Raw genomic sequence first — 13,850 nt, 5'->3', positions numbered from 1 at the left:
TATGGTGGATCTCTGTTTTGCTCGATCTGCACCATTTTGGTTGTGTTTGAAGGCCTCCATCAGGATGACCTGGGGGCAGTAGTACAGCAAGAAACCCAACAGTCCAAAAGCAAGCATACTGGGGTACAGAGGTCACCTTACTCTCGTGTTCCTTGGTGCCACTGCATCTTCTGCACTGTGGAGTATCACCCAGCCTAGAGGAGTGCTGAGAACATGTCAAGAGTGACATAATGAAATACATTTCTATAGAGCACAACTTAGTCAGAAAATGTATATTCCTGCAACCCTCTTATTCAAACATGCAAAAGAAAGGTGTATGTGCCATCGTAAAGAAATAGACCCACAACTCATTTGATAATTATTTATGATTTGGAAAATGACAGCTCATCAAGCGAAGCACATTGCATTCACATTGCATTATAAGTATATAAGTAATAAGAAAAGCATATAATATTTGCAATTGATTGAACCACATCTCTGATTTGTTTGGTTTGGGTGCAAACGCAGATATTAAAAGCATGCAAAATAGTGGATGCTTGCACGTCAGCCAAGGAATAATTTTAAAACACATTTAACCATTGTCACTCTCTTTATTTGTACTGTTCTCCGGGCATGATGAATAAGATCTGGCAGCTCAAGAAGCACTGATAATTATAGACCTCATTGGTTTTATTGGTCAGTGAAGTAAAATAAATACATTACTATTCTATTGTCGGTCTGTGATTGGTCCCAACCTTAACAAGAACCACATCCAGCTACCGGTTGCGCATGAGGGGCAACAGCATATATTTTTGGTACAGGGATTAATGTGTCATCTTCAGCCTCAGATCAAGAGAGAAAGGGCAGAAAAATGAGAAAGGAGAGAATATAGGAGAGCAGTAACAAAGAGAGAATGAAGTGATGAAAAGAAGCTGCAGGAGGGAAATAAAGAGACAGAAGGGCCGGGTGGTGGGAGAAGGGGCCTGAGGTTGAGTCAAGAATAGTCACCCTTGGTACTCGGCAACCTAACAGTCGGCAGCACCAGCGACTATAGGTTAATAATCCCTGTGTACTGAAGAGAACGCAATCCGAGCAAATGTATATTTGCAATATCAGCAAAATTAGTGAATGAAAATTAAATATTAGAAATTGAAAACGTAGATAGTGTAATATTCCACTCGCCTCTTAAGGGGTAAAAAAAAAATATATCTACAGTGGTGAATGCCAATAAAAGTAAAGAATGCTATAATGTAAAAATACACAATGCTGAACACGAAGTCAAACGTTTCATTTGGCAATGACACTCCAATAATCAGACTGCATTCTGAGTACAATATGACATGAACCTTAACCATAACCCTTACGCAGTCAGCTTTACACGTATCTTAAATATGCCCATCCCTCTACAATTAACTCTTAAACTAACCCTTACCACAGTCATTAATTCTAATGTATACTAACAGCATGCACAATACTTCGTTTTCTAAGGAAAGAAAAGTATAGACCGTATTCAGATCATATTGGAATTGTTACCAACAAATAATTATTTTGTATTGCTTGAAAACATAAGAGTGCTATTTTATTGAATCTGCCCCGTTGTAATTCCCAGCCTAGTATACCTTGTTTTAAATGTCCAATGAGCCATCCAGAAGAAAAGAAGCCTGCAACACAAATTAAAAGAGTTCCTCTTTTATTCTGTTTGTTCCATTTGTGCTTTGGAACTAGTCTTTAATGTTGTGTTACTCTGTGTCCTCAGTATGGTCTACCAGAATCAACATTCATCATCAGGAAGCATGCCCCCAGAATTAGATTTTCATAAAATACAAGTATCCCCCTGGAAGATATTAAAATTTACGAAATCAGCTTTAGAAAAGAGGGAGTAAAATGTATTGGATTGTTTTGTTTAGAAACATGGTCTGTATTCGCACTATAACATGAATTTGGATGAATAATGAAACAAAACATTTTAACAACCCAGAAAAAATCTTTATCTCCACTCTGTTGGAATTACAATTAAATATTTAAGGATGTTGTTCATGGTGTAAACAAAAGTATTTCCCAAATCAATCAATTGGGGACCTTAAGTTTCACTTTGTTTGCACCAGTTAATACCTGAATACCGCAATGAAGGACAGAAAGGTAGCCAATTACATTCTGCACAGTGCCTGCCTGCCACCTGTGTTGCAGGGTTTTTTGTACCTTGTGATCCGTTAGAGGCAGAGACATTTTTTGTTGAAATCTGCTCCGCAGCAGATGATGGAATATGTTTCAGTTGCAGTAAATCCACAATTGGATGGAAAAAGGAAAGAGCACACATATCACAAAAATCCAGCGATCCTGTTTTAATGCATAATAAAAACCCTAACCTCAAAAACAAACCTAAGAGTAACCCTAATGTAATCATTCCACCTTTTTTGATTAATGAGCATTGCCTCTTTTGGTGTTCTTCATTGTCTCTATTTGTACATACGGTATTTAATGTGGGGCCCGATTCACATAACTAACTTAAGACAAAATCCTAATCTTACTACTATTTTGGTATTCACAGAAGGCATTTACTCTTCAATGAGTAAGTGCGTAGGTGCCTTCTGTGAATACAAAATTGAGTAAGTGCCTTCTGTGAATACGAAAATGAGTAAATGGTAGTAAGTTTAGGATTTTGTCTTAAGTTAGTTCTGTGAATCTGGCCCATGGTTTCTTTGTTCTCACATAATGTCACAGAGGTAAGCTTGCTTTGAAAATGATCATTTGGAATATTCATCTCACTTCACCCTACCCTAGAGATGTGTTAGCTCATATTGTTTTTGCACTTACCATGACCTTAAAATTGGTACGTTTAGCAAATTAATGTGTGAAAATAATTGAGATTCTACAGGTAATGCTGGAAAACAGTAGTGCTTTCTCCAGAAGTAGGTAGTCTTCCCAACAAAATGGTTGCCAATATAGCAGACAGAAGTGAGTTACACGCAGAGGAAGGGGATCTCAACGGGACAATAATTCGACCGTGTCCTTGACGGCACGGGCAACAGATGAGCCGAAGCCAGGCCTGGGTTTGCATATTTGTATATTATTAACGATGACACATTGCGTAGCTTGCCTTGGTGTTCTTACAGGAATCTACAGGAAGGAGAAACAAAATGCGCAGTCAGTCAGCGACTAAAGAGGTTTTAATACAAATTAACACGTGGTTTCTCATTATGAGCTCAGAGGAGACTGATCTGTCCGATAAGCTGCATTTGGAGACCCAGCTAAATTGACAATCATTAGCACCCCCTTAAAACCATTCTAATTTGACCTATAAAACTCTCCACACTGCACTCAATAAAATGAAGTAGGATTTTATTGTTCACGCCATTGCCCTGAATCTTCTCTGGGGGCCTTCGACACAAAAAAAGTGGGAGCAGTCAGGTCTAGATGAATTAATTGTTGTCTTCTGTCTTTCACACGCTGTTCTTTATTTGAGCCATTGGATGAAGGTGTCCATGACGGCACTTTTTTTGGGGCCTGGGACTCAGTTCATACAGTGCTTCATATATGTGTAAATTTCGAACAGCCTGCGTTTTAGTGATCCCTTGGATAACAGTAGTAACCTGAATAGGTGACCACGGGTCCCTGTCAGGACTGCCAGCAAACATACATATGCCAAATACTCTTTTACACCAACTTTGCATAGAGTAACAGTTAATTTCAGGTGTACTACAGAAGCTGTTCTACACTCTTTCCTGGGTTCCACCCATACCCTATAAACTGGGATTGATTGCCCATTTCCCATAATCTGATTTCTTCCATGGGGAGTGCCAACCTAGCACTCTTCATCCCTTTTGCACACAAAGCACATCTTGTCAGGGCTGGCTTGGTGATCTGTGCCCTGGTGCCTGAAGCAACCCATGCTCCATTGATCACTATGGAGATCTGCTAGGCTTTACCCTCCTTGCACAACAAGCAGCTACCTAGTGATGTGGCTGAAGCTCTATCCTGCAGTGCAGACTCACTGGCAACAATGCTTTCTCTGGGATCATGCTGCCCGCCCGCCCACCCTTCTGATGGATCAGCCGCGTGCCCAACCTGCAGACTCCCCTTTACCACTGACAGAGCCCTTGACTCTAAGCCTCCTGCAAGAAGGCCAGACAGCAACAGCCAAATCAACAGAGACAACTGCCTTGTTGTCTTTTGTGCAGAGGTCTCCAACCTCTACTTATGTTCAATGAAAATCATCCAAAGCTACTATTATTAGTGTTGTCATCATGCTCATATTAGACAAGATTGCATTAGTGGCACCATATGAAATATTGCTGGCAGTAGTCACCTCAGTTCATCAGGCAGGATTGCCAGCAGTAATGTAAAAGGGGCTTTAACAATTTGAAATTCCTCCATATGGGAAATACATAACAGCCTTACCTCCAATGCCCCTTGCACCAAGCTAATAATATTAGTAATATATATCCAACGCTACATGCTTTAAACACCCTTAACATCAGTTTTAAATATATTTTGAAATCATTTTTCTCCAAGCATCAACTAATGAGCTTTGAAAAAAAGACACATTATCGTATTGAATACACACTTTTCAACTTTGGTAGATATATATTCATTCAACCAGGTATAATCTTTTAAATTAGTTGGCTTAGGTATACAGCAGAGCTACTTCCAGGTAGCTGGAAGGCTTTGAGTAGCTAATCATCTACTCATTAGAGAAGTCTGGTTTAGGTGAATCCATACAGCTGCCATAACTAGGTGAGTAAAAATAAAAAAAAATCAATGCTGTTTTGTAGGACTTGCCCCTTTTTGGCTAAAGTCCCTAAAACTTTTCCTTTCCCCCTAGACATTTTTTCTGACATGGTGTTACCAACTTAGATGCTTTGGACACTTTGCCACTACTAAACAGTGTCAAAGTGTAAGTGTTCCCTTTATAAAATAATGGTAATTGGTTGTCCATGATTGGTATGTTTGCCTTACTAGTAAAGTCCCCAGTAAAGTGCGCTGTGTGTGCCAGGGCTGGTAATGCAAATGCTACTAGTGGGCCTGCAGCACTATTTGTGCCACCCACACAGGTAGCCTTAAAAAGGGAACTCAGGCCTGCCATTGCAGGGCCTGTGCACAGTTTGTTAAACTGCCATGTTGTTCTGTCAAGTGCACTCACTTGCCAGACCATACCCTTCCCTTTGTATGCACATCAGACACCCCTATGGTAGGTCTATGGTACCCCATGGACAGGGTGTAGTGCATGTGAAAGGTAGGACATGTACTAAGGTGTGTGTCATGTCCTGACAGTGAAATAATCTCCATTTCGTTTTTCACTGTGGAAAGGCCATCTTGCCCATAGGACAGAATGGGAAGGCTGGGTAATATGTTTTTCAGCCTATCTTCCTAAAGGCTTAAGATGGAAAGGTGAAGTTTAGTATGCCTGAACTCACAATGTAATAACACATTTTTTTTATGTAGGTGGTTTTTGCATTGTGTGTTCAGAAACCACTCTTCTAGAAGTGGCTGCATTTTTGTGCTCTGACATTTCTGTGTGTCTCTGCCTTGCTGTGGATTGACTGTCTGGATTTGAAAGCGATAGGATCTGGGAAACGTCTTGACCCAGGAGAGGAGGTGAGACAGCAACAGGCTGACCTGCATCTGGAGTGTAAGGGGAGGAGAAGCCCCTAGAGGTGAAGAGGCCTGGGTTGCTGCTATAAAAGAATTGGGCCATCTCCTGCTGAGTGATTGAGTCCAGACCCACCACTAATCAAAGAAAGAAAGGTGTCACTGGCAGGGAGGCATCCAGAACTGGTTTGAACAGGGGTCAGTTCCCCCTAAAGCACAAAGACTTCAAAGCCATTGAGGGGTAGACCTATGAGAGCTGAAGTCCCTGAACTTTGGAGAATGGCTTGATCAAGTGTGAACAAGACTGGAGCTACTTCGTGGTCAAGAGGACCTTTGCCAAGGAAGAAACAACTGAAGAGACTAAAGGATAGGACTGCCCTTGCTGTGTGTTCTGGGGATGGCCTGCAGTTTGCTATTTTAACCAAGGAAAGGCTAAAGGGACTTTGCGGTGTGCTGTGTCCCCCTGCTTGAAGGACTTTGCTGTGTGCGGTGTCCTGAAGTAACGTATCCCCAAGGGCCTGAGGTGAGCTGGCTCCCTGTTAGGAAACACAGGAACACAAACGTTTCCAGGAGTCTCAGCGGCACTGTGTGAGCGTGCCTGTTGCAGTCTGAGACCCTCAAAAGAACTGCCTTGTGATCGTGGGCGCCTGGTATCCAAGTGAGTCTCAGTGATGCTGTTTGCGTGTGCTTTGTGCAGCCTGAGACCTTCATGAGGATCGTCCAGTGATCGTGTGCACCGGAATCCAAGTGAGTCTCAATGCTGTTGTGTGCGGATGCGTTGTGCACCGCAAGACCTTCATGAGGATTTGCCTTGTTATCGTGTGCACCGGAATCCAAGTGAGTCTCAACGCCATTGTGTGCAGGTGCGTTGTACACCGTGAGACGTTGCCTTGTTATCGTGTGCACCCGAGGAGTAAAGTGAGTCTCAGTGACGCTGTGCGCGTAATCTTCCTGCAGCCTGAGACCTGTGTGTGGAGTACCCAGTGATCGTGCACCTGAAGAGTTAAGGAAGATTCAGCAACGCTGTGTGCATGTGTTTTGTGGCAGCCTGAGATCTTCGTAACTGAAGCGGCCCGGACCAGCAGTCCTGGAGGAGCTGAGTTGCCGGCCCGAGCCGACGTTGCCATTTCACAAAGCTGCATTGGAGGCCCAGCCGCTGGACAAGGAGAGGAGAGTGGGCTTGCGCCCCCCAAGTATCTTGTGTCGACTCCTGGGGTGGGGCGCGGGCTCGGAGGGAGACGCTTTCAGCCTCTCTCTCGTGTTGGAAGCGCAAGCCTCTGCTTCGGCTCGTATCGCGGCCCGTATTGCCAAGGGAGTGGCGCTACAGGGCCGGAGTGCGAAGCTGCACTTTTTGGATTACATCGTACTGTGTTGGGGGCAACTGTGAGAGGCTGACTGCAAGTCAGAAGGAGTGGCGGAGAGACCGCCTAAGGCCCGGTGATCGGGGCCTGAGTGCATTACGCATTATTACATTTCTGAATAACGGAGTAACTGACTGTTGTATTACACATTGCATCATTTCTGAATAATGGAGTACCTGATTAGAGTATTATGCATTGCACTATTCCTGCATAACGAACTACCTGATTAGTGTATGACGCATGGCATTTTTATCTGCATAACGAACTACTAATTGTCGTATGGCGCATTGCATTGTTTCTGAATAACGAACTACCTGATTAGCGTATTGTGCATTGCATTCTTCCTGCATAACGAATGACCTGATTAATGTATACGCATTGCCTTGGTTTTGCAGAACAACATATCTGGTGGTTGTATTGCATTATTTGATCTTGCAAAGTGCTTAATTGTTGCGTCACGCATTGCATTATTTTCATTGCAGAGTGTCTGATTGCTACGTTGCGCATTACCGTATTTTTACATTGCAAAAGTGCCTGATTCTAGCATTACGAACTGTATGACATGATATTAGGAGTACAGGAGAATGTTTAGAAGTGCTCATTGACATCGCCAGAACTTACAAGGGCTGGCTGGCCTAACAACCGGCCAGGAGCAATATTACACAACCTCATATGTTGGTTTTATATCATGTGGTCTTATTGCGTATATCTTTTAACATAAACTTTATACTCGTTTCATAAAACTCATGTGGAGTCTATTTGTGGTGTCATCATTGGATTATTGTGAGGGTGGTTGTGAATACTTTACACATTTGCCTTGATGATAAGCCTGGCTGCTTGTGCCAAGCTACCAAGGGGGTGAGCAGGGCTATCTAAGAAGGTGACCTTCCTTTCCCTGACGTTGGAACGCGGGTCCCTACTTGGCCTAAGGTACCTACCTCAGCCAACCAGGAATCCCGGGTCTAACATGTTTGGTCCGTGTTTTTGTGTATGAATGCCTGCATTTGTTTAGTAATACGAGCATGCTTGAGTTCACTTGTGCTAATGGTAGCCATGTGGTCCAATACTGGTTGTTGGAAATTGGTAGGACTTTGTGGTATATTGAGGGCAACTATGATGTGATGATGCCCAGCCCTGACATAATGCTAGCTCTGCTATATTGCTGATCTTTCTTGGCATTTAGAAGGTGTAGCTTTATGGCTAGAGAGGCCAACTCTGAAGTTGGTGAACCAGGTGCAAGTCTGGCGAGAGGTTAAAGCAGCCAGTGATTTTCGGCAAATCACTTAATCTCCTATGCCTAAAATAAAAAAAACAAAAAAATGAATGTGTCCATCTGTAATGCAACTAGTTCTCACGTAAAGTGCTCTGATACCTTCCGGTATAAAACTGCAAAAAAGTTGGACATCTGTTGTATGACGGTGCTCACACTTTATAGTGATGGCCGTTGCATAATGATGACAAAGCTTGGCATAGGGTGGACATCCATGGGCATGGGATGTGATGTGATGTACACCAGGGCATCCAAGAATTAAAGTGAAACATGAGCATGTAAGGCAGAATGCACATCTACATAGACAGCCATACATGTGAGTATCAGTTGCAAGTATTACATTGATGGATTTGATGCATGCACACCAAATATTTATTTATTAAAAGTAAAAACTTATTGGTTGTGGGCATTGACATTTTTCCAAAATTTCATAACCCATTGTGCACATTTTCAAACATTGACTAGTTGATGTTATATATTAAAAGTTATTTTTATATAGGTCGAATTACCACACACTCTCCAACCCTTCCTTGCGGTGAGAAGAGAGCAACAAACTCCAATGGGTAAGGTTGCAAAAGTTCTTTATTTGCTTATAGGTTCGTAATCTGACGCGTTTCGGTCAACAAGTGACCTTGATCACATACGGCAACGCTGTACACCTTACTTTTTAATACACACCCCCCAGGGTCACGTAATTAACAGCATAAAAGAAATAGTTCCTCCTTTCTTCTCACTATAGTTAGCGGTCTTCTAAAAACACCCTTAATAAATTCATTTAATAATATTTCTTAATTATTTCATAATATACGGCAACTTCATATTGATTTAGTGGGTTCAAGCCCAATACATAAATAATAATAAATATGTTTCAATATGTAAATAAATAAATACATACACGGATTCATAAATACACAAAATAAAATATTGATATGCTCCATAAATATATATATTGTGCGAGTATTGTTTCTAAAACCATGTAAAAAATACCCAAAGGTAAACGTAACCCTACATATATCTTATTGTTACTGCATAAATGCTATAGGGGTATTGTTTCAATTCAGCCTTAAAACCGCTATTTACAAACTTTATACCCGTTTGGATGTTGCGTCTAATGTATCTTGTTTTTTAATTTATAATTTTTGTTTCTATTTTATTAAGTTAGTGTTTGAAATCTATTAGTTGCTGAAAGTGCATAAGTGCCCTGCAGCTCCAGAAATAAGTGTTTGAATACAAAAAGTGCCTTGTGCCTAATTGTGCAATAATACATTGAAAAAAAGTGCTGGTGCGGTTTTAAAATAGCCAAGTTGTTTAAAAATCAGGAGTGTTTAAAATTGTTATTTATATCTGGTAGTGGTATTTGCAATCTCATATAATCTTAAAACCTGCTACTGCTTCACAACTGGTAAAAGCTTGGTGGTACGTATGGAGCAGATACATGATCTCAGGGAGGTCCCGATCTTAATAACCTCTTTTACATTAAAGAAAATTGTGGAGAGCCCAGTCAGTGATTTACTATCGAACTCAAGAATCATGCCTGACTCCAGTTGTCGCAACAGACTGAAGGACTGGGCTATTCTAAGGCCCAGCGGTGCCAGGGGACAACACCTGAAACCTTTGTGGGTTACCTGTTCCGGCGTACAAAACACAGAGACACGGGACACTTCCTGCGGCGTCAAAGATCAGCGTTTATTTACTGCAGGGATGCAGAAATCACAAGAAGTACACAACGTGTAGGTTCTGAGAGACTGCTTCAAATTGCTAAAGTGGATCGCTCCTTTTATACACATTTTGGTCATTGCACAACATAACGAACAAAAGGTTACAACTCAGTTCCCACAGTAAACTTCAAAAGGGTCGCATTCATGTTTCAGAAGCCCGGAACATAATTACAGCAGCATTGCCGGTTCCCAACTGTAAAAGCACATTATCCCCACATTTAAGCACATTCCATTCTGACTGTAAACGAATTAGGACAAGGGACAGAAACAGATGCAAAGGAAAAACAAGGATGCACAACAGATTGAAAAAGAGTGTAAAGAGCAATAACGGAAACTTGATTGCAGGATCAAAGACCCGTGCCTAATGCATGCACGACTGAAACAATAGACCAGAACGGCAAGATGAGCCTCGAGCGGGGCCATCTGCCCTTGCCGTGTCAGCCCCCTCATCATAAGAGACACCTTCAAAGGAGCACGTGTCCTTCGCAAAACCTTGGGAATCCCAGGGTCACGAAGCGGACAAGGTCTGTTCGCTGGCTACTTGAGGGCAAGAAACAAAATGGATGCCGCATCTAAAATGGAACCCGAGGGTTCAGATGGACATACCCAGGAATGAGACGAACGCAGCGTAGCGAAAACGCGTACACCCACTAAACTCGTCATTTGCGGTTCGTAGATACCAAACTCGTCCATATTCTAACACACCCAAAAAGTGTCATTACGATTCCCACGGAACCTCAGACGCTCCTTTTGCCCTCATGTAGGCAAGCACTAGTCGAGATCAGAATCGATTTCGATATTCATCAAATCGTTCAGCTGTTGCTGGAACATCATTCTATCCACTAATGTCTCCTTGGTAACAGATGGCCGTCTTATACACGTTGTAGCACAAAGACCACATAAGGCAGGACCACACTGCACACAAAGACAACACGTGAATAGAAACGTTACAACAACCCCTACGATCATCAGAATCTTCCAACCCCAAGTTGATATCAGGCCCCAAAACCATCCTAGAAGTGTCCAATTACCTTCGTCCACGTGTATGGACTCGGAGATCTTATGTAACTTCGAGATGGCTTGGTAAACAGTCGGAGCGTTGTCAGGGATGAAAATGCAACAACTCGAATGGATAACTTTGCACACACCACCTTTATCTGCAAGAACAACATCTAGAACCATGCGGTTCTGCAACGTCATAAGTCTATCCGCCTGAAGTTCTGCTGTTAAATTACCAAGAGCACTCGCAGTTATGTTAGCAGTTGATTCCACCACACGGGTCAACTGTCTCAGGTTCCTACTATTAACCATAGGTCCCCAAAATGGCAGGAAACCCTTAAAGAAGTCTCCTGCTTCTTGACCGGCAGTGTCCTCTTCGCTAATAACGCCCCTCACAATTCTAGTTTTGTGATAATCTGAGGCAACTGTAAAAGTCGGTGGCAAAAGATTCGCAATATAACAGGTACCCGAGAAGTCACGGGGCAACCATGTATATGCACGTTCATAACATACAAAATAGGTACCCTTAGCAGTCAGAAAAACAGGGGAAGAGAGCATCGGTAGAACATACGTATCAGTACAAGCACTGTTCCCAAGTTGTGCTCTCGGATTTCGACCCAAACCTTTCAAGCAGAAATTACCGAGGTGGGGTACGATCCATATTGGAGACGAGCTCTTAAGCTGTCTATCACCCACTGACATACTATATTCAGCCTCACTCAGATCCTTATATGCTTGCACCTCTTCATCTGGAATAAGCGATGCATCAAAAATATCTCTATCTAAATCAGCAATTGCGATCGCCAAAGGCTTGTGGTACGGACCAGGACCAAAGTTTGCAGAACGTGGCTCTCGACTGGGGTAGGAATCTAGTGCACTACGAAACATAGTTTGGAATGCTCGAGCTGACCCTTGGGAGCTATAAGGAAGAACCAGATACGGAATACCCCTATCCATGGTATGTGGCATTAACCCGCACACCCAACAGTTGGTAGTATTAATCACCAACTGATGCTGATGTAGGAGTTGAACAAAGGAGTTATTCATGAATTCCGCACGTCTAACCTGTTCATGTTGGGGCAGAAGATGAAAGGAATGTGGAGAAGCAGTGGTAATAGAGCTTGGTTTAGGAGGAAGAGTAGGTGAAATGGAAGGCAATAACGACTGTATTCCAAAATACACTCCACCCACCAATAACATAGAAACAGTCAGAAACAGTAGAAATACCTGAAACAAAAAACATTTTGTTCGTACAATCTTATGCAATTTTGATCTTTGCGCTGACATCTTTTCTACTTCCAACAGCTTAGAGAATGCCATCCTCTAAAAACCGTCCGTGACATACTTGACGCACTTCGTTCTGAGTAGCGATTATCAATTCCCAGGAGTTCCCAGGAATCGACAAAAAGTAACCGACCTAGTGTCAGGAACCTGCTAAACAGAAAGAAGTACCCGCACGGCCCTACGGTTAACCCGGATGATAGGTTTTCTTAAACACTCAGCTTAATAGAAATCTCTTCAGCTGTGAAAAGCACACATAAAAAGAAACTCAAAAAAAAAAATCAGAAAAGGATGTAATTGTTCTTAATGTTCGTGGCAGCAGTAAAGGAAAATTTAAGAAAAATTTTATTAGTCTTTGTTACGTGGACGAAGAAAATATCGACTTCTTCCAGGTCGAGTCTGCTCTTCAAATAATTGTTCAGCTGGTGAAACAATGTTCAGTCGATTAGATGACAACTCAGACCTTGAGTTCTCCACAACTGACGACTCAACAGATGTGTCTGGCTGCAATGAATTGTCTCCTACAGGTTGAGCATCACTAAATGGCACAAAGCATAGAGGGGTCTCGGTTTCCGTTGCCACAATACCAGTTCTCACACAATTGTCTGCTGGTGAAGGGATCGGAACCTTCTTGGTATGGGTGGCGTGCACCCAGTTCTTTCTGCCTTCCAACCGAACTGCAGTCCTCGTAGCCAACAACACTTGGAAGGGTCCCACAAATCTCGGCTCCAGGTTACGTTTTCTGCCAAAATTGCGGGTAACAACCCAATCACCCGGTTGAAGCCGATGTCCAGGACCCTCTGTCTGTGCCGGTAAAGCTTCAAAGACCTGTTGATGAATTAACCTCAGTTTAGCAGTCAGATCATGAAGATAATCAATCAGCATTGGATACTCAAGACTATCAAAGGCCTTAGGTCTCGGGACTCCCCAAATGTTCGCAGGGCGGCCGAACACAATCTCATATGGGCTGAGCCCTACTCGAGAGTGTACAGTCGCTCTGGTTGATAAGAGAGCCAGAGGCAAGGCATCAGGCCATGACAAACCAGTCGTAGCTTGTATCTTCGCAAGTTTCAGCTTCAGAGTACCATTGTACCCTTCAACCAAACCCGCTGCCTGGGGATGATTGGCACTATGGAATTTTTGTCGAATTCCAAGGCCCTTACACACACTCTGCATCACACTTCCCACAAACTCGCTTCCGTTATCTGACCACACAATCCATGGCATTCCATACCGAGGAAAGTATTCCTTCAGTAGGACTTTCGCTGTGGACAGGGCAGTATTATCCTTAAGAGGATAGGCCTCGATCCATCTGGAGAACGCACAAACCACAACTAAAACGTACTTCAGATTATTGCATCTCTCCATATGGATGAAGTCCAGTTGGATAACCTCAAAGGGATAGGCAGGAGGAGCAAAATGACCGGGTGGAGTGGGGGTGCCCTTGCCAGGATTATGCATCAAACACACCATACAATTTTTAACCACCCTCTCAGCACATTTAGCAATACCATCATTCTTCCATAAAGGAGACAACAACTTACATATACCTTTCGCGCTAATGTGTGACAAACCGTGAGCCATAGTCACAACAGCTAGCACATATGCATCCGGTAACATCCACCTCTGACATTCCGACAAGTCAACCCAACA

At 42.7% G+C, this 13,850-nt stretch overlaps 1 protein-coding gene across 1 annotated transcript in view; it reads right to left on the bottom strand.

The window, feature by feature from the left end:
- Nucleotides 1-347: 347 nt before the first annotated feature.
- The window catches only part of LOC146796219 (cathelicidin-1-like), a 211,340-nt gene continuing 197,837 nt past the window's right edge, over nt 348-13,850 (bottom strand). The window contains exon 4 of the mRNA XM_085628725.1: nt 348-3,096. Within this exon, the coding sequence (XP_085484851.1) occupies nt 2,962-3,096 (135 nt within the window). The 3' untranslated portion in view covers nt 348-2,961. The remainder of the gene's footprint in view (nt 3,097-13,850) is intronic.

This window comes from Triturus cristatus, chromosome 10 (assembly GCF_964204655.1).
Source record: "Triturus cristatus chromosome 10, aTriCri1.1, whole genome shotgun sequence".
Taxonomy (NCBI): domain Eukaryota; kingdom Metazoa; phylum Chordata; class Amphibia; order Caudata; family Salamandridae; genus Triturus; species Triturus cristatus.
The sequence above is the reverse complement of the archived record's forward strand: the minus strand, read 5'-3'. Positions and strand labels throughout refer to the sequence as shown.